The 21,934-nt window shown below is 45.7% G+C and overlaps 1 protein-coding gene across 1 annotated transcript in view; it reads left to right on the forward strand.

Annotated features, from left to right (window-relative positions):
- The window catches only part of LOC138447816 (tetratricopeptide repeat protein 39A-like), a 344,056-nt gene that overhangs the window by 303,077 nt on the left and 19,045 nt on the right, over positions 1–21,934 (forward strand). The window contains exon 16 of the mRNA XM_069604182.1: positions 9,070–9,184. Within this exon, the coding sequence (XP_069460283.1) occupies positions 9,070–9,184 (115 nt within the window). The remainder of the gene's footprint in view (positions 1–9,069; positions 9,185–21,934) is intronic.

Here is a 21,934-nt window from a genome sequence, read left to right on the forward strand (position 1 = left end):
AAAGGGCAGAGTACATACACGAACCCCAACAATAAGAGTGCAAGGAATGCAGATATGGGGAAAGCTTTAAGCGAACATTGAAAGAATTAGATATACCGGACTAAGGAAGGTATTTTCGATTTTGGATTTAAGAAAAACAGTTATATATGTATGGGAACAAGAATTTCTGGCAGGCGAGTATACCAGGCAGTTGGAAGTGCAAAACAAGTCCTGGCAGGGTAGTATACCAGGCAAATGCAAACTGTGCCGAGGTTTCCTTCCTGCTGCCCTCCTCCCCTATGCCCACGTTCTCCTCACCTGAGCTGTTGGAATCACTGGTTTCCTGGAGGCGTCACCGGGTGAGGTAGTCTCTTTTCTTTTTGGGATGCACTTGCTTGTCACGGAGAGAAGCCACAGTGAAAGCTAAGGAACAGCTGTCCTGTGGCTCCCCTTCCGGAATCAAGCCGGACAGGGAAAAAACCCCAGAGGGAAAAACCCTTGATGAAAGACAGGCTCTTCTTTAGAAGTCAAAATCCCCAATGGTGCTGACTGGAGGAGGTGGAGAAAGTTCCAACCGGAGGAAGTAAGGAGCAATGTCACCGAAAGTAAATTGCAGTCCAGTAGATGGAGATTCTGGACGAGTGAAAAGGAGTAGAAGACTCCGTCCTTACTGTGCAGGGAGGAGAAGGAGGCGGTGAATGCACCAGGTCCAGGAGCACCGGGAGCAGGTAAGGGCACTACGGAGACCCGGGTAAAAGGGAAAGACCCTGAGGGTGAGAGAAACGAGAGAGAGAGAGAGAGAGAGAGAGAGAGATAGAGAGGCTCCGTGGAGCCACAACCGAACACAAGTGAAAAAATATGTAAGCAAGGCACGACAGAGAGCCGTAGAGAGAGGAGGAGCAGAGGAGGGAGGAAAGTACACAAGTGCAAAGTATCGCTGAAGCGAAACAGCTAAGTCACTGGCAGAACCAAAGGAAGCCAGAAACACGAAGCGAGAGGGACCCGGAAACAGGAAGCGTCCTGAATCGAGGGTTGCAATGCAACACATCTCCTGTGGGCGGAGATTAAATACTGCACGGAGCTGTGCGTAAGGAAACAAAAGAGGGACTAAAACCCTCTGTCGGTTTCGCCAATTCCAATGTGCAAGAATCCGCCAATCTCGTCCTCTGCCATTACGGCGGATGACACAAACCTACAAAAAGAGTCAAGAAAGGATAGTGTTTGTTGAACAAAGAAGGAACTTTGTAAAAGAAGGACTTACAAGGCTAAGCAGCTTTGTACCTAACAGGATTGTTGTGGGCCAAGAAAGACACAAAGAACTGTTAGTCCAAGAGACATTGCCATACCATTGAAGAATCCAGGGGAAAGGAATTACTGTCCCGGACCAAGGTCTTTTTCCCTTGGAGAACCTTTATGTCGGTGCTGTTTTATTTTCATTTATGAACACTTTCTGCAAATACCAGGTTAAAGACCTTTCCCTTCTCACTTTATTATTTTGTTTGTAGTGTGAGGGTCAGGATAGAACATTTGGACACATAGACAGGTTTTGATTTCTGACATCCTGACACAGACAGTTCTTTAGTTTTTGGTTTTGGCTAGGGAAACTCCTCTTAGAGCAGGGTCAGAGAGGCATTTTCCCAACCTGTTTATGTTCATAAAAGTCTTTAACCTGTTTATGTTCATAAAAGTCTTTAACCAAAAACATGACAACTTTGTGTTCGGCTATCATTTCTGACCCCTCACACATAGCTCTGTGGCATGCAGCAGGCATGGTCATGTAGCCCTCACTCTTTGTGGCGTGCAGTAGGCAGTAGTGTTTGGATGTGTCGGAAGCGGCTGCAGATTGTTTGCCTGTCAGTTCCGAAATGCAGTGCGGCTTGACACGTGGTCCATACATTTACGGATCAATTTCTCGAATCCTCGCCATTGTCCACTGATAGCCTGGCGGGAAGGTGGCCAGCAAGGCAGGCAGTCAGAATTGGAACCGGGCAAGGAGGCAGAGCAAGGACCCAGGACAGGATCCATAGCGGAATGCGAGCAAGCTCCCCCGTGTGAATCGTGGATGTGACAAGGTGAGCTTTGGAGAAAGGCTTGAGGGGAAGCGAGGTGGCGAGTGCAGACGGCACCCCGCTTAGCACTCTACGCAGGGCAGCCTTCCCATAGCAACCCTTTGGGTCCCTGGATGACTCCTGGGTCCCTTCTAGTTTGGGACTATTGGCTCGTCCACTTTGGGATGGTGTTTAACAGGCCTAGTAATGATCATATTTATTAGTAGGGCCAATCTGGGTGCTGTTAGGTCCATCTAAGACCCAGTAACAAACAAGTGGATGAAGCTGTATCCCTTTAGTGAACTTGGACTTAACTTGCTGTCACATCGCCATATTTTGCAGGTACTGAAGGAAGTGTTCCCCCGGGGGTACCCCAGTGTTTCTATCGCTACGGAGTGTGAACGCAGGCCGCTGAGAATTTGCCTTGCATACCAAACTCTTGTTCTGTATTCAGAAGAAATAACGTTTACCTATCGCTGAGTCTGAGGGCCCCGCACAAGGGTTAACTTCCGGCTGCAAAGTGGCAGTGTGCTGACTAAAACATCAACATTTCACAAAGTGGGTGATTCTGGTAGCCGCTGCATTACTCATAGTACTGAATCTTTGGTACCTTTAAAAGAAGCAGAGCACGTATACACATGAACAGCCCACATGTCTTCGATGATGAAAATTATTTAGTGTGGTGGATACGATGGACATGCCGGAGGATGCATTTAGTGTGGACATCGGACTGTCTGATTACATTACTGCTGCTACCTCCACCACCATGCCTCTAGTCATCGAGGGAGGCGGTGGAGATGGTTCAAATAAACTTGCTGCCTCTGGTACTGTGGGGCTGGTCCAGGTACCCACAAAAGATGCGTGACAAGCTTGAACCCAGAGCACCGACGAGAACGCTAATGATGCGAGACAGATATCGAGGAATGGATATATATCCAAAACTTCCATATCACTGGTAAATACACTGGAAAACAGCAATCCCACAAATCCTGTTAACAACTCAGCTTCACTGGACTATGGCCTAATGGTGCATGTACAGCTTGATGAGAGGGTACATGGATTGAAAGAAAGCCATGACATAGAAACTGTAGTACAAATACATAAGGAGGCGTCTGTGGCCACATCAAGTTTTAAAACGTACAGTGGTTTGCCAACTATGATGCCTCATTTAGTCTCTGATCTACCTGTGGCCTCTATTTGAACAAAGTTGGCAAACGATCTGATGGCCCTACTGATGAAGCAACGTTTTATTTTTTACAGTAAAAATGGGAAAGGAACAAATACTCTTCAAGTCAGATGGTCAATTGGCTTCAAGGATGGAGATGCCAAAATGCAGTCAAGTGCCTGAAATCTGTGATACCGATATCTTGGAATCAGCCCAAGAATTGGAAAAAGAAAATAGGCTGATTGCTGCACCATTGATCTATTATAGGGGAGACACTGCTACTGTTGTGGACGCTGGCGAACAGGCAACTTCTGAAAATAGAAATTTTAATTTGGAGGCAACCCAGGTTGTATGTGGGGCTCTAACCCTGCTGAAAAGGGATAATCATGGGCTAGCCGAATCCATGACAGAGGAAATCCCTAAGATTACAGAAGCGATGGAATCTAATGCTGGTAGTGCTTTGGGTCAGAAATATAAAGTAACTAACGAAGAGGGAAATCAAGGCACATATACAAGGGACATTCCGTTGGACCCTAAAGAAGGAATATGAATCTTCTGGATAACCCTGCAACTCCATCAATATTAGGGAAGGAGCTAAGAGAACAATTGAAGATCTTTTTTCATAAGAGTGGAGAAGACAAGTGGAGCACAGAATCCAGATTGTGAAAATAGCTCATCTATCTAGAACAAGAAAATCGAGTGACAGCTCCACCTCCTCCGCTAAGAAACTTAAGAATGCCCCCAGCCCCGAAAGAAGTGGCAACGAGTAAAGACATGATGATAAAGCAGTGCAACACAGTTGTGTGCCAAGCTAGGGTAGAGACAGATGTTTCCGTAGCAAACTGGGAGAATGTCTGTAGGGTGATCATTTAGTCTTATCAATTCGATGGATGAGATTATGAACTTTTCCAGTTACCCAATAGAAGAGGAGATGGACTGATCAAACCGAGCAAGATCAACAACTGATAACGCCAGAACAACGAGCAAGTTTGAGTGTGCTAAAGGAGGAAGTCCCTTGACCGGTTCGTGGATCGGATGTGTCGGAACGACCAATACCCAATATCTCATTTAGAACACTAGAGCAAAGAAGATTGGCTGTAATGGGACCTCTGATTATCGCAACAAAAGTAGGAGAGTTGAACACGACTGCTAATGTGACATTTCAAACTTTGGAGCAAAGACGTATGGCTATAACAAAGGCTTCTGGAGTGAATGAAGGAGCAATGGTAAAAGATACATTTAAGATATTGGATAAGAGGTTTGGTGACAACAAGGTTAGGAGAGGGTTACAAGCCATGCTCCAACATGCAAGATCTTGGTGAATCATGAAAAGTTAGAACCAGATGAACAATATCAGAGTATTAGATGGCACGGTTGTTAAACATAAGAATCTGCTGTCCACAGGAACGGGGGCTATTGAGTGGATGGAATTCCCTTATGACAATCATTTGGACAGGGTGATGTTGCACCTATCCTAAAAAATGGTAAAAGAGACGATTTTGGAAGAGGCCGAGAGACTGCTCCCATTGGGCTTTCAAATAAGGGAGAGTAACCATGAGATAATCCTGCTACTAGAGGATCAGGGGCTGGATTACAAAGATCAGAGAGTCCGTTTAGAGGGTGGGGCGTGAAAGATGTTGACAAAGAGCATTTGAAAATCAGAGTAACAGGAATATAATCATTGATGCTGGTCGGACCGAAGATACCCCTTTACTAGAACAGTGGAAGGGGCTAATGGTATTCAGAGAACTGTAGAATGTAAAAGTAAAGATCAAAGAGAATTAGATGGCGAAGATTCATGGCCATGGCTTCCTGAGGCCTTGCAAACAGTAGGAAAGGGAAATTAACAGAGTTTTACGTGCAACTGAGCAGGTTAGTCTGGCCTCCTATAACACAAGAGGTTTTAAACACCTGTTTGTACGGGGTGGATTTCAATTCGAGCAATCTGCCATTTTGTGTTTCCAGAGACTTGGCTACATTCTACGCCAATCCTTGATGTATTTTTTTTAATCCCGCTACCAAGGGGACTAAGTTAGACCGAGCTTGATTTGAAGAAATGTGATTGATTTTAAGAAAAGTACTAAATTCAATGAGATTGTATTTTTTTATTTGTAATTGTATTATATAGGAAACTGTAATAATGAAATTGATGTTTTTTACATGTGTCGGTGAAAGGATTATATTAAACCAAGCACCAATAAAATGAATAAAGTAGGCACGGTCATGTTCCCCTCGCTCTTTGTGGCATGCAGAAGGCATATTCATATATGTCCACATTCATTTTCCCTATTGCACTTACTTGTGGGAACAAGGTCAGGACCAGGCATACCAGATGCACACAGGAACCGAGGAATGTGTGATTAATACCCCAAAAGATGGCTGCATAGCCCTCAATAGTGTAGGCACAGAGTCATATGTAAGTGTACAAATTAGAAGGGTGCCAGCACTGCACCTGTATGGTTCTCCTGTTATGTTAGGAAATGTATATAGTGCAATTTACACCCCAAGGCAACATGGCGCTGAGGGAAACCCAATGAAAAAGTAGCAAGCTGTCGTCAATAAAAAAGAAGATGGTTAGTTAAATAGTAGAGTGTTGAAATGGCATCGGAAATCCTGATGGTCGACCATCATTCGTAACGAGAGAGGAAGCTTATTCCATAAGCGGGTGGCCACAGCAAAGAATGCTCAGCCACCAGTTCTGGATCGGTAGACTCTTGGAGTTTGAATCCAAAAATCCGAGGACGAATGGAGCAGCCGTGAGAGAATGTACCGTCAGAACTTTTTCTTCAAATAGTCCGCACCCAGGCCATTGAAGGCTTGATGGTCTAGGCACAATGATCTGATCTCAATGCAGCATGTCACTGGAAGCCAATGTAGGCTGCGTAGCGTGGAAGAAATGTGGCCACAAGAAGATAAACCAAGGACAGCCCGGGCAGCTGAATTTTGTAGCACTTGCAGCCTGTCTAGCAAGTAGGCAGGCTAAAATAGATATTGTGCATTGCAATAATACAGAACACTCAATATTAAAGAGGCCACAACCGGTGCGCCTTGTAGGCACGGTTTAAAGTGGCCCTGCTGGCAGACCAAGCTGACTTGTGCATCTCTGTAGAGGGAGGCAGATATCACTCCCAGATTTTTGACCACTGACACTGGCTGCGGGAAGGGGCCTAAGGAACCAGGCTAGAAATAAGGTGTCCAGAGGGAATCGGCAGATGGAGAACCGATAATCAAAACCCATGCCTTGTCGCTGTTAAACTTAAGCCAGTTCTTGCACGTCCAGTCCCCAACGGATCTCAGACAGTTATAAAGACTAGAAACCCCAGTGGTGCATCGAGTTTAAGAGGAACCACGATCTGCACATCATCCGCGTACATATAGCCGAAGGATTGAATACGTTTCGCAAGAGGTTGTACATATACGTTCAAAAGAATAGGTGAAAGAGCAGATCCCTGAGGAATGCCACCTGTGACAGAGTGAGGGGATGAGGTGTAGGGAGACAGAGTTTGAGAGGGATCAGCGCAAAAGGAACCAAACCTGGCCAGCACCGAGCCACAGATGCCAGCCGTAGATAATCTGCATAGTAAAATGGCATGATCGATGGTGTCAAAGGAGGCTGACAGATCTAATAGAATCAGCGTGCCTCCTCCACTCAGATCTGCAAGTCTTGCAAGATCATCCACGACATACACCAGAACCAACTCGGTACCACAGCCCAGTCTGAAACCTAATTGAAAAGGATTATTTTGTAGACGAGCACTAAGCATATTGGTGACTAAAGATTCCAACAGTTATATCAAGAAGGAAAGCAGAGAGATTGGACGATAGAAGGAAGTAAAGGATCGAGAGAAGCCTTTTCAGAAGTGGAATCACCATAGCGTTTTTAAGAACAGCAGGAATAGAACTAGAAGTGAAGGAGTGGAGAGGTGACAAGAGGAGCAATATCAGATATGATTATTTTCAAAACTATAGAGGAATAGGGTCCATATGGGAACTAGATTTGAGTTTGAGAGTAACATGAATAATATAATCGGAGCACAAAGTAGAATGGTAGACCATGAGAGTGGACTAATAGAAGCCGTAAGTGAGGCAGTATTGTCTGTAGATGGACTGGTAAAGAAGCTGAAATTGTTTGACGAATACAGTACATTTTATCAATACCGAAATTGGATAATAAATCACACAGGAGCTCTGTAGACGGAACAGCATTTGGGGTGAAGACCTGACCGACAGAGATTTTACAATTTTAAACAATTCGCTGAGCTGGTTAAGGGCATGTGTATTTTGGCCAGAGAAATAAGTGTTTAGCTTCTAGTATGGCTTACTGATAGGCGCTGGTCGCCTCCCAGAAGAGAATTCTGGCTGCGAATGAATCATCTATACGCCACTTGCTTGGATTGCTTTAAAGGTGCTAATCGGTCAGTTGTATCGTTGAAGGCTCAAGACAGCTGGGATAAATTAGAATTCCATATGGCAGAAAGAGTTCAGCGTGGCTGAAATTGATGCCGGGCAAACTGAGGACCATCTTCGCTTGTGCAAAGGTGGTAGAACCATTTATTCAGAAAGGGAGAACAAAGTGATCAGTCCACACGACACTATAAGGGCAGAATACCGTAGTCGGAGTTGGGGCCTAAAAAATTAGATCCAGCCTATTGCTCTGTTTTTGGGTTACACCCTTAATATGGTGTAAAAGATCCAGGTCATTCATTGAATGCAGAAAGCTGTCAATTCTGGTAGGTGCAACCTTTTAAAGAGTGCAGATTAAAGTCGCAAAGAATCATCAAGTCTGAGCATCGGTGCTTGAGATCTGCTGCAAGGTCCAAAAACAAAGAGCAGAGAGGTGCGTCATGCGTAGGAGGGCGGTACACCAGTATAACATATACAGTTTGAGTAGCAGATAAATGAATGTGCGTAAATAGCATTTCCATTTTAATGCTGTGCTGGAATGGCAATAAAGCACATGACGGGGGCATGGAAAATAATGGCTAATCCTGCACCTGGAAAAACAGAATCTCTGTCAACACGCCAGATATTGTATTCTGGTGGAAAGACTTGAGTCAAAGAAGGGTCTGATGCGCCCCGTAACCAGGTTTCTGTTATAAAACTGATATCGGGAGACAAATTGCTACATAAATCTTAACAGTCGGAAGGATGTGCCAGGACTGAGCGAGCATTCAGAAGAATGCAGTGCATCTTACTGGCGACATAACTTGAAGATGCTAAATCTGAAAACGGAGCAGCACAGGGCATTGCAGATGGCAGCACCTTTCCACTCAGAGCCAAAGGAAGCAGAGCGAGTTGTGAGTATTTCAGCAAAGACATAGTTTCGTTACTACTCGCCGCCCATGGCCCGTCTGAGTACACCTGTTAAATCTGCACACGGTGTCGACTTAGTCCAGTCCAAAGCAGGCTGCAATGGAAATGAAGAAGAGACTGTTGACAGCAGCGTGCAAGTCTGAAATAAAAAGCGGACTCAACACAGACCGGGAACGAGCCCCAGTAATCCAGGAAGTGGGGCCAGGCATCCTCACCCCCACCTAGGGAGGCAAATACAATGAAAATAAGTTACATTAACACAACAAGCGAACACAACAAAATGCATAGTGGTAGTAGGACCAGTCAATAACCACAATGCGCTCAAGTCATAGTGGTGGGATAGCATTTTGGGTCTCATTCACTGTCTGGCATTGTCTGAGGTGTCGAAATTGACTAAAAAGTTGCTTCTTGGTGATTAAGTAAGTCATATAAGGTGTTGGTGGGGTGTAAAATGCATGAATTGTAAAATTCTTTACCTGTGTTGCTGCTGATTATGGTACACCAAAAGACCATGTGCATGCATAGGAAATATGCTAACTCTGTCTTGCCCACTTGCCCCAACAGCCAGTGAATACCTGCACGATGACTGCTGTTCCGTACTGCTCCTGAAAGGCCTGTGCTTGAAACACCTGGGACGTACCACTCAGGCTATACAGTGTTTCAGCTACATACACCAGAGGTGAGGACCGGGTCTCTTGCTTCTGACTGCAGAAAGGTAGCCACTGGGACATCGAGGCATTCCGGCCAGTCTCCTGGTGACATTTAGCTTTTATCTTTGGTGTTCTTCCTGCAGTGTGGTTTTACAAATTCCATTGTTCTGCAGAGCCTTCTCAATACCCCTGTTCCCATCAAGGCCTATGAAATTCCTCATATTATACTGTGTATCTAGATTGTTAATGTTAAAGGTATTTATATAGCGCACCATCACCAACTGAGTTGGTCTCCAGGCGCTCAGGTGGATCTGTAAACAAAAAAGGTGGTGGGTAGGTTAGTTGGTGAAGAGGGCGTAGGAAAGTCAGAAGTGGTGTACTGTTGGCAGCTTCAGTTCGGTTTTCACTGTGCGCTTGGGTGAGCATATAGGATCGAAGGGGGTCCTTGCGTTCTGTTGTTGCGATCTATGTGTTGATTGTTGATGCGGTGTGGTGAAGTCTGTGCGGTTTGCTGTGAGAGAGGTGGTTGTGTGGGTTTTTGTGTTTCTCCAACATTGGATCTTTCATGGATTCACATGCTTAGAATATTCCCCGTCCTCAGGCTGGGAACCCTCAGTATCTTTATTAAAACGTTTTCCATTGGAAAAAACTTGACACTTCTGTGACCTATCGACGTCCTTTTGGGACGCTTACGCATGGCCCAATAGGACGTATGGCATAAATAGCCCCGTCCCGCGGCTCCCTTCAGATTTCAACCGTCTCCAAAGTAGTCAGGATCACCTCGTGTCTCTACACTTTGTTAGGTTGTACTTTCTTTCCCAATGTCGGGGAAAGCGTTGTTCCACCCGTGTGCCACGTGTGGAATGAAGAAAGGTTATGAGGGGGACGGTCACATGGATTGCCTTTCTTGTCTCTACCCTCATCAATCTGCGGATATCTGCAAGAGGCTGAACAAAGGGGCCTACCCTCCATCTGAGGTAGGATCGGTGCGCAGTCTGGCATCAAACAGACCGAAGTCCCCTGTGGTCCCTCGCCGTTCGGTGTCGGCTGAGCCTCCGGCTAAGAAGCTGCAGCCTACAGAGAAGGGTTCCTCTTCAGGGAAATCGAAGGATGCTCCTTCATCATCGAAACATGGTCATGTGGACCAAGGCCGTAAGTTAGAAAAATCTTCGCCTGCTTCAAAAAAGGATGGGAAAGACCCTTTAAGGCGCTCCTCCTCAGGAGACCATCATAGGTCTTCCTCGAGTAGGGAATCTTCAAAACACCGACCTAGAGACTCAAAAAAGGCAGGATCACCTAAAAAGTCTGCGCCACAACTGCCAGTGCCGTCAACTGCTCCAATACAGTCCGAGCAGGCAATCCCTGCGGTGGCGTCGTCGACAACAGTGGCGATCGATAAGGGAGAAATAGAAACTCCAAGGTTTTCATCGTCGACGGTGGGCCCTCCAGACACTTGGCAGCCGACGGTGTATGATGCAGTTCTGCCAGATTCTCTATTACAGCAGGAGTCGGCATTATCGGTGTCGTCGATGGAGGAGGAACCGGTGGTTCATCCATCAGATCTCAGCTTACAGGGCGTTGGCCCGTCAACAACGTCGGGGATACAAGATGTTTCTCCTACGCCTTCTCTACTAAATCCGCAGTCGATATTGTCTTTGCAAGTTTTATCTACGCTGCAGTCCCTCTTAAGCCATTTGGATGCAAGGCTGCCTCCCATGGGCGCACCGCCGGTGACACCCCTCGTCAACGCGCCCGCTCCTTGTTCAATGTCAAAGGCTGAGTTGCCGCTCTCCCGTCCGGTCAGTGAAGAACCTCCCCGTTCACATCCAGAAGAGGGTGAGCTGCAGGACTCTGAGTCAGATCAAGGTCCCAGGGACTCCATCTCGGACATTTCATCATCGCCGTCAAGAGACCCTATGTGGGAATCGGATGGAGAACTGGAAGCTCCTAGAAGCCCAGCAGAGTCGTCACCTCCAGAGGACATTGGAGCCTTTCATGCGATGATGGCAAAAGCCTGTGTTGAATTTGGTCTGACCCCAGAGGAAGAAAAGAAGGAATGCTTCTTGTTTGACCATATGGGGAAGAGAAGGAAGTCGATCTTCTCAGTCCCGATTCTAGACCATGTTTGGCAGGAAGGCTTGCGTACCATGCGCCATCCATTTTCGGAGCCTGCAATCAAGGGCAGGTTAGAAAAAAAGTGTAATGCTCCAGACTCTACACCTAAATGTTTTACAGCACACCCCTCTCCTGAATCAGTGGTGTCAGCGGCGGCTAGCAGAAAGGCTAGATCACAACACAAGTGCACAACACCTCCAGACAGTGAAGCTAGAAGGCAGGATGCTTTTGGTGAGTCTTATCAGTGGGAGCGACTACGGTCAAGGCAGCTAACTCGTTAGCTATTATGGCATGATACGACCATGAAATGTGGCATCACCTGGCCCCCACCTTGGAACACTTGCCCGAAGAACACCGAAGGACAGCTATGCTACTGGTGCGGGAAGGTGAGGAAGGTTCAAATCATAGCATCAACATTGCTGTGGATTTGGCGGAGTCGGGATTCAAACAAATAAATAATGGAGTGGTACTAAGACGCAGGCCTGGTTAAAATGTACAGACATTAGGCCAGAGGTCCATTATAAAGTGCTGGACATGCCCTGTGAAGGGGAGCAGTTATTTGGGGAGAAGATAGACGAAGCCCTCAAGGGCATGAAGGAGGATTCAGATACGGCAAGATCACTGGAGGCATTACAAAGTGGGCAAGCATTTCGGCCTTTTCGTCCCTTCCATGGATCTTCAGGGAATTCCCGATTTGCCACATTCAGAGACCGGACTTTCAATAGATCGGCATACTCCTCCCAGGGATACAGGCGAGCTGTCCAGGCGACACAGAGAAACCGGGATTTCCAAACTTCTAGAAGGAGAGGAGGACAGTCTTCGTCTACGAAGAGTAAGCAATCAAAAACTCGGCAATGACAATCTTCAAAGCTGCCTGGGAGGCAGAGTGTCCCATTGCGTCAACAAATGGGAAAGGATAACATCAGACCGTCGGGTGTTGGACACAGTGAAACTAGGCCACTCTTTGCAGTTCAAGATCACACCATCGCTCATTCCTTCAGTGTATTCGGCGCAACCCCATCTTCACATCTTAAAGCAGGAGGTGGTGCTTATGCTGCAAAAAGGGGCTATAGAATTGGTTCCGGCCACATAGAGAGGCCTGGGGGTCTACTCACGTTACTTCGTGGTGGAAAAACCCAACGGCAAGTGGCGGCCCATTCTCGACCTTCGAGCTCTCAACAAGACTCTACAACGCTTGAAGTTCAAGATGCTTACACTTCAGGAGGTCATCCAGTCGATACAACCAGGGGATTTTATGGCGTCGTTGGATTTACAAGACGCATATTTCCACAGACCTATGCGTCGGCGGCACAGAAAATTCCTGAGGTTTGTGGTGGGTCAAAGTCATTACCAATTCAAAGTGCTCCCATTCGGCCTAAAATCGTCTCCCAGGACGTTTACAAAATGTTTGGCCCCGTGGCGGCATGGCTATGACGAGAAGGTCATCACGTCTACCCTTACCTGGACGACTGGCTAATAAGGGGGTGGTTGCCGGCAGCAGTGCAGGCAAGCTTTGATACCATGCAGTTACTGCAACGGTTGGGCTTCGCAGTCAACTTCGAGAAATCCTTTCTCTCTCCCTCCAGGAGTTTGGTGTTTCTGGGAGCGGAATTCAATACCCAGTCGGTACTGGTAAAACCTTCTGTAGAGAGAGTTCAGAAACTCAAGCAGAAAGCGGAGGAGGGGAGAGCTGAAGCCAGAGTGTCAGTCAGAGGCTACATGTCGCTTCTAGGAGCCATGGCGTCATGTATCCCGTTAGTGAAGAACTGTCTCTTCATGAGGCCAATACAAGAATTTCTAGCGGACCGATGGTCTCAAAGTCACGGATTGTGGTCCAACAAAGCGATGATTAACAGCGACCTGGGTGGGGGCAATTCTCAGACAATCTGACAAAGGGGATGCCTCTGCTAGAGCCGGAGTTTCAATCCACAATTGTGACGGATGCCTCCCAGACAGGATGGGGAGCTCATCTGGGGTCTTTACAAGTTCAAGGTCGATGGTCTCCAGGAGAGGCAGACCTTCACATCAATGTACTGGAACTAAGAGCCGTTCGTTGGGCATGCCTACGGGGATCGGTCGTGAGAGTGTTAACGGACAACACAACCAAGATGTTCTACCTCAGGAAACAAGGGGGCACTCATTCCAGAGTGCTTTCGAGGGAGGCTCAGGAGCTATGGCATTGAGCCCACTAACAAAGCATCAGCATCGTGGCGTTTCACCTGCCAGGAGTGAAGAATGTACAGGCAGACTCTCTCAGCAGAGAGATGAGCCAACTCCACGAGTGGCATCTGAACGATCAGCAAGTGTTGAGAATCTTCAGAAAATGGGGTTCTCCTTCGCTGGATCTCTTCGCAACAAAAAGTGCAGGCAGTTTGCCAGCAGATGGCCGCAGCCCAATTCGCTGGGGGATGCGTTCTCCTTCCCATGGACGGGCAAGTTCGCATATGCGTTCCCTCCGTTTCCGCTCATCGATGGACCCTCCAGTGGATTCAGAAATATCCATGCCGTGTGATTCTGATTGCCCCTCACTGGGCCAGGCAGCCGTGGTTTTCAGACCTGCTTCATCTATCAGTGGCAGAACCGATGAGATTACAAGTGACGCTGGACCTTCTCTTCTAAGACAAAGGAGCATTTGGCATCACGACCCGGGCTCCCTCAGCCTGACGGCTTGGCTCCTGACTTCTCCGAGTTTGGTTTGTTGAACATTTCTAGAGATTGTCGCCGCATTTTAGAGCCGGCGAGAGCTCCGTCCACGAATGTCTCATATGCATGCAAGTGGAAAAGATTCTGTGTGTGGTGTAAGGATCAGTCAGAGGTGGACCCTTTAAACATTTCGTCAGAGCAAGTTCTGCCTTATTTACTACACTTGGCGAGAGGAGGTTTGTCTTTCTCCTCCATAAAAGTTCAACTGGCGGCCATTTCTAGGTTTACTCGGAAGAGGTACTCTACTCCCTTGTTCAGTGATCGACTAGTCAAACATTTTCTGGGAGGTTTATTTCTGACTTTTCTTCCGGCCAAGAAGTTCCCTCCTGGTTGGAGTCTCAATTTGATGTTATCAGGACTAATGAAGGCTCCATTCGAGCCTATGTCGTCGTCACCCTTGAGGTTTTTGTCGTGGAAAATGGCCTTCTTGGTGGCTATTATTTCAGCAAGAAGAATGTTGGAGTTGCAAGCACTGGTGATTGATCCACCATACTTACGTTTCTTAAAGGACAAGGTGGTGTTAGCCACTAACCCTCATTTTATTCCGAAGGTACCAACTACATTCCATAAGCACTCTTCTATTGTGCTTCTATTGTGCTTCTTCGCTGCGGCTTCATCTTTGGCAGAGAAGGCTCTGCATACGTTGGACGTCAAAAGAGCGTTAAAGTTTTATCTGAGTCGTACTCAAGATTTCAGGCGTACGAGACAACTCTTTGTAGCCTATGGACCCTCAGTAAAGGGAAGACCAATCTCTAAACAAGGACTATACAGCTGGGTATCGTCCGCTATTGCCTTCTGTCATTCTAAAGCAGGGAAGCCTCTGGAGAGGCGTCCGAAGGCTCATTCAACAAGATCCACCACGTCTTCAGCGGCATTGTGGTCGGGAATTCCGCTGGTGGACATCTGTCAAGCGGCATCCTGGTCGGCGCCTCATACATTTACTCGGCATTACTGCCTAGAGCAACAGCATGGAGCAGATGTTTAGATGGGACGGGCAGTCCTGCAACACCTGTTTCAGTAAGGTAAGCCCCCACAAAGTGGGGTACCTGTTTTAATGTACCATGCTGGTTAATGCTTTTCTTGTGGTTTTTCTGTGTTTGCGTTCCTATGGTATTGGTTAGCAGTATCCTTATATTTGGAGGTGTGTAATGCAATGTAATCTATTCTAAGCATGTGAATCCATGAAAGATCCAATGCTGGAGAAGGGAGTAGTTTCTTACCCGTAACTCCATTTCGAAAGGATTGTGTCCTCCGACGTATTCCTTATCTTTGATAGATTATCTCTCAGCTTGCTGGCCTCAGAATTTTTTTTCAGTAGACGGAGGTGCGCGTCGACGTCCCTCGAGCCGATGTCCCTCGACAGCCTCCGTATCGGCACCAACGTCATCACGCGTATGGTACAGGAGTTGCAGCGTCCGTTGCTCAGTTCCATTTTGACATTAACAGTTGTTTTATATGAATTGGTTATTGACCTTGAAGGAGCTAAGCTGCAACCACAAGGGAAGTATTACTGCGGGGATGGATGGGAGGGGCGATAAGGAATACGTCAAATGGCAGAACTCGAAATTGATAATGAGAGCCGCCAATTGCGAACCTCAGGTATTTCCTGTGTTTGAGATGGATTGGCACATGGAAATAAGCATCCTGGAGGTCCAGAGATACCAGCCAGTCCTGGAGCAGGAGGGCCTAAAGGATCTGAGAGAGAGTTACCATCTTGAACTTGTCCTCCTGAGGAACTTGTTCAATTCTTGTAAGTCCAAGATAGGTCTCAGTCCTCCGTCTATCTTCGGTATGAGAAAATAGGGGGAGTACCAGCCCTTGTTCCTCTCCGCTACAGGTACCAGTTCTATGGCACCTTTCTCTAGCAGGTCTACAATTTCCTGCAAGAGGAGCGGATCTGGAACTTTCAGAGAGCTGTTCCCTGGTGGATGACTCTGAGGGATGCGTAGAAAAGGCAGGCAGTAACCTTGGGCAACTGTCTCCAATGCCCAAGCATCTGACGTAATAGCCTGCCATTCCGTCAAATGTTGAGTTAACCCGCCCCCTACTGGAATACGTCGGAGGAACATCCCATCGAAGGAACGTTACAAGGTAAGAAGTAACTTGTTCTTCTCCAGCGTTGGTATCTTTCATGGATTCACATGCGCCCGCCATCCTCCCCTGAATGCAAACATGATATTGCCTCTACTTTGAAGGTTAAAATCTGAAGGGAGCTGCGGGGGCCGGGCTATTTATGCCGTACGTCCTATTGGGCCATGCGTAAGCGTCCCAAAAGGACGTTGATAGGACACAGACACAGAATTGTCAAGTTTTTCCCAATGGAAAACGTTTTAGTAAAGATACAGAGGGTTCCCAGCCTGAGGACGGGGAATATTCTAAGCATGTGAATCCATGAAAGATACCAACGCTGGGGAAATGGAGTTACAGGTAAGAAATTACTCCCGAATTAAGTAAGCAGAAATTTGAGGTTTTGGGTAGTGGGTTGTATGTCTCATAGTCCCTGAAGTTTAGTTTATGTATCAAGTTGTCATACTGGGTTGGTATATTCTTTCTCTTGGTTTACTGATTTTCTAGTTTCTGTAGTGATGCTGTGGCTGGTTCTAGTTCTTAAAATCCATGAACTTTGGTAGATTTATTTACTCCTTTCCATTTAATGGTTTTTAAAGGGATTGGTATGTATAACCTCACATGTCTCCTGGCCCACCAATCCTGGTAGCACTTTAGCGAGAATAATTTTAAATGTTCCAGTGGCACAGAGGCGAGACACACATTTCTGATTGGTTGTAGGTTGCTTTAAGATTCTAGAAGGGAATAGGCGAAGAGTAGGATGTTAGGATATCTTGGAAATGCTGCGTCCTAGGCCTTGAAATGTGGTTCTCTAGGTCCCTATCCTTTGAGTTTTGTTCCTTGCATCGAGACGCTTAAAATGATCTTTGTCCAGTCCTTCTATGACCACTTTTATTGTTTCACCAATTTCAGCCAGCCATCTTATGTGTGAAGGGGCTGAAATCCAGGCATACGGGTGGGGTGGCCAATTGTCATGTAGCCAGTAATGTCTGGAGGGTCCTAAAAGGTAACTATACAAAATCGGGTGCAGATTGGTGAAACAGTGTGGAATTGTATAAGGAACAAATAAACAGATTTTCTGCTTTACATATATAGGTATACTAGAGGTACCACCCGGTGTTGCCCGGGTCAGTAGCTGACATGCATTTGGGGGTCTGATATAGCCTTGTGAATGTTTTATTGTGTCATAACTTTCCATTAATATATCCCAATCTGCAATCTCAAGAAATTGCCTATACTGATAGCACAGTGCTGGACACCACTCCACCCCTGTGCAGGGGGTATGGGTGGGGTTGGTCAAATGTCACTATCACCAGTACACTCCAGACTGGTATGCCGACCTTGTGTCTGTCAAAGTTGAAAAATCCTTGTCTTCCGTGGAAGCTGCTGAACCTCACAGTCCTTCTCTGGTCGTTCTGCACCCACAGACTATGTTCACTGTGCGTTTCAGATCAGCCTGAGGGAAAGGGGAAGTGGAGAAAATTACGAACGACAGAGGAGCTCTTCTGACTGCTTGTTTTAGCACCCTACACAGGAATTAAATCAGTTTTAAAACATCACATTACATTATTTGACAATCTTAAATCAGACTCTCCTTACTACTGCTCGCGTTTACCTGTAATTCCTCATCCACCAGCTCAGAGGAAAACTCCCTGCTGCACTCTTGCTAAGGAGTTTAAATCTTGAATTGCAATACTTAACCTCTTGAGACAAGTTTATATTTTACCCATGACTTCAAATGGTTTCCAAAACTTTCCAAGACAAAATTCACTTTTGCTTACTAGAGTTTATTTATCTTGCTCTCCAGGCTTGAAGTATTAAAGTAACTACTGACTCCAAAAAGGTTTCACTTTACTTTGTGTTCTGTTTGCTCTTTTGCTTTACTGTTTGTTCCTTCCTTTAGTTCAGACCCTTTGCAGAATCATTTTTAAATCAAAAAGAAAACCCAGTCTTTATTGCATGCCTACACTAAAAACCTACTGGTGCGCACCCAAAAAAACTACAAAGCCCAGAAATTAATAAACAAAATGGCGACGGCAGTCATGGCACTCATACAACCTTCTTCAGTGTTGCTGATTGATTGTCAGTAAGGAATCACCTTAGTTGGAGTGTGCTCTACCATCCTGAAGCGTCTTTTGTGCTAGATGGAATTTCAATAATAGGTCTTAGACCAAATAACCGGACCGACTCAAATAATATGGCAAAATACTACTTTATTATCATTTTAATAAAGCAGTCATCTGGCAGACATCGGACTGATGTTTGCACACTCACACTGTAACTTGATTACATGAAGGTCTTATACCCCAATATGCGTCATTTATGACGCCATTCTACATGGCAAAATACAAAACCTATTGAAGGGAGGGATTGGTTGAGATAATATATCTAGCTATATGCCATTTCGATGCTGAACACTGTACTAGGATCAGCGTGGCTCCGAAATGCTGTTCATTCACATACACCGTGGCGGCTAGCACTGAAGTGAAGAGTTTGTTCGCTGCGTCTCACACACACACAGAGCTGCCGAGCTCTCTGATCCGAGCTCCTCAGGGCTTCACGTTCTCTCAGCCACAATTGAGAAATGGCTAATATGTAACACTGAGCCAAACGCAGCTTTGTCCTGAAGGTAACAAATTACCATTTCGCTTAAGCAAAGAAAACGTTTTAAATGAACATTTTTTTAATTAATCGTTTCATTCTTAAAAGTTCAACAGTTTCTTAGTATGAGAGACTTGGCAAAACCACAACAGCATTTTACTTGTACTTCTGAAAACATAGGGCTAAGCTCTCCTATGGGCTTCGCTCCCATCAGTTTAATTCAGCAGTCTTTCTTCCTTCCAAACGTCTTTTCCCAGCTTCATAGATTTCTTGTTTCTTCAATGAAACGCCCAGAGATGTCATTTCACCAAAGTTCCAGGGCTAGCGGAAGTGACATCACACGACACTTGACTTCGTATGACATCACACGAAGTGATGTCATTTGACCCTACCCCGAAGTGACATCACAGCAAGCAATGGAACACAACCTTTCACCCTTTGACAAAACGGGAAATGGCATCACATAGTATTATTCCTAAATGCACTATGAAGAATATGGTTGCAATGTCACTGTAATGTGATATACATTTTATACAAGAATGGATCACCATATGTATCATTAATATCAATGTGTATAGGCCCATATTACCACATTTTGTGAATGCAAGCAGGTGTCCAAGGCCAAATGATAATGATGTATTATTATGTAGCACTTACAGTTAAGCGCTTAATATAGAACAAATATACATACAATATCACCCAACCTGTGTTGGTACTCATTTATCAACCTCCGAAGGATGAAAAGCTGTGTTGGCCTTGCCAGGATTGAAACCTGCAACCTGCAGATCACACACACAGCGCAGCAGCAAGTGATCAACCCCTTGAGCTAGCTTAATGGCTATAGCTAGCTTACCGGCTATAGTAAAATGAGGAACATGTCTGAATGTTCTCAAAGTCAGAAAGCAAATTACACTCTGTAGTGAATTCCATTAAACTGGTAACTGAGATTTAACAGCAGGCCAGTTCATCTGCAGGTCTGGTGCAAAGTTGGCCACATGTCAAGCCTGCGTGGATCTACTTTTCAGGCTTCAGAGGTTGGCAAAATACATACCATTGGGAGGGTTCATAACTGTGTATTAAAGAACTCAGAGTAGCGCAGGAAAAGCAACGCCCACACACACAGCACCTCCTACGTGCAAACAAACATCCTGAACAGCATGCCATGGAGATAGGAAAGATAGACACATTGCAACAAAGCATTAATTGTGGCACAATGAAACCAAGGGCCTCTTTGTGTTATTGTCAAATATTCCTACACTGTACACAAGCTTTTAGGCACAAGTATTTTGTGAAGTGACCGAGGACACAGAGATAGAATGTCCTGTGGTGATCGTAAAGAGGCAACGGCAGAAATAAACATGCTATAACTGCAACTTGCGAAAATCAAAATACAAGGGGCCTGATTCACAGAAGAATTTCATAATGGCCCAATCCCATAGAAAAATGCTTTGGGAACCAGTCCCATGATCCGAATGGATGCTTATTCTACTCTAAATGCTTTTTGGAGGTTTTTGGCTGCATTGTGAATTTGAGGAGTTTAAGAACAGACTAAATCAGTGAGTCACTCCCTGAAGTGTGCCTGAAATAAACCTTTACTGAGTCTAGCAATTATTGTATAGAATTCCAGAAAAGACATATTATTTGTTATTCCTATTCTTTCTTATTTAGGGTCACTGCTCAAAGTGTTACAGTTGTGGAACCCCCTGGTTTTTTTTAAGAAGCCTTAACAAGAAAGCCAGCCACTCTAGAAACAAAGAGCCACATGCACTGACCACAACCCTGGAGTTTTTTTTAGTGGTAGCAAGGGAGACCTCAGGGGTCGCAGCTGCAACCCCTCTTGATCCCTAAATAATTTAATTGGAAGAACCCTCAATGAGGGAAGTCTGTTATGCATGTCCCTCTTCTAAGTACATTGATGAAAGGCAGTTGGAAACAGCCTGACCAATCCAATCTGCTTTCAACATTCCAAATCCGATCACTGTTGAGCAGACCCACCATCTTGGCCTGGGTTAAAGCCCAATCTTCCATTTTGAATACAGAAATCTGCAGATCTCTGAAAAAGAGCATTAAGGAAAATAGAAAGTATTTTACACTTTTCCCAACACCCAGCCACTGTCTGTGAGATCCCACGCCAGAGTATCCTACTACCTAGTCTAGACCTTGTCCTCAGCCTTCCCATGTTCCTGACCGTGTCCTAACTTCTTATTATTGAAAAAGTCTCAATCGTCAATCTCCTGAAATCGCTCATACTGATGGCACAGGGCTGATGGGTGAGGTTGATCAAATTTCACTATCAATGGTACACTGAAGACTGGTATGCCGATCTTGTGCCAACATTTCAGCCCAAGCTGTTACAGGGCTGCAGCCAACCACGAACATACAACCTTTCCCAAACATATATATAGACTGAACTGCATATTGTGTGGCTATACTGTTATAATGCTCATATATTATCTCTACAAGAGAATAAATATACCCAAAAGCTAAACCATAGAGTGAGCATATGTGCCAAGTACAAATAACACAGCGCTCAATATGACTGTGCTGTTGCGGTAATAACGTGCCGGTATTACCACATACCGGCACGTTACCGCACAGGCACAAGTTGGGTTGTGGGGCGACCGAATTTACCTGCAGCTCCGAGCTGCTGGTAATTCGGGCACTCCAACACCAAAAAATGCTGTTATTTCTGACGCCGATGTTACCGGCGATTTGCCCCCTCCACCCCCCGTGGAGTCCTATGGGATCCATGGAATGGGGAATTCCAGCACTTACTGCCACTTGTATTCCGGCAGACCAAGTGGGGGTAATGGTATTACCATTTGGTGGTATCCCGATGGATTTACCAGCGAGATACCACCAAACTAATAATGAGGCCCACTATATTGCAAGTGCAAATATTGGTTTCATGTTTGTGCAATGATCTTTCCCCCACACGTTCCATGCGTAACATTCATTGGTTCAATCAAGAAAGCGCCTCCGTGCAACTGCTAACCTTGATCGCATGGCTCTTCCGCATGAATCTCCCTTACACCTGCATAAATGTCCTGAAAGAGGCTCGAAGACGTCCACAAAATCCTACTACATCTTCAAGTGGAAGAGGTTCTTTCTGCAGTGTCCATGGAGGGTGCAAATCTGGCGATCACTCAAAAAAAAAAGTTTTACCATCCCTTCTTTATTCCGCAAAACCAGGCTTGCAATTTAAAGGTACACTATGAAGCTGTCTCAGATTTCAGGAAGCACCCCTCTCTGCAATCATCTTTTCTCGAGTCTGTCTGTCTAAGGATTTTTGG

The sequence above is a fragment of the Ambystoma mexicanum genome, chromosome 3q, assembly GCF_040938575.1.
Source record: "Ambystoma mexicanum isolate Mex_15411 chromosome 3q, UKY_AmexF1_1, whole genome shotgun sequence".
NCBI classification, from domain to species: domain Eukaryota; kingdom Metazoa; phylum Chordata; class Amphibia; order Caudata; family Ambystomatidae; genus Ambystoma; species Ambystoma mexicanum.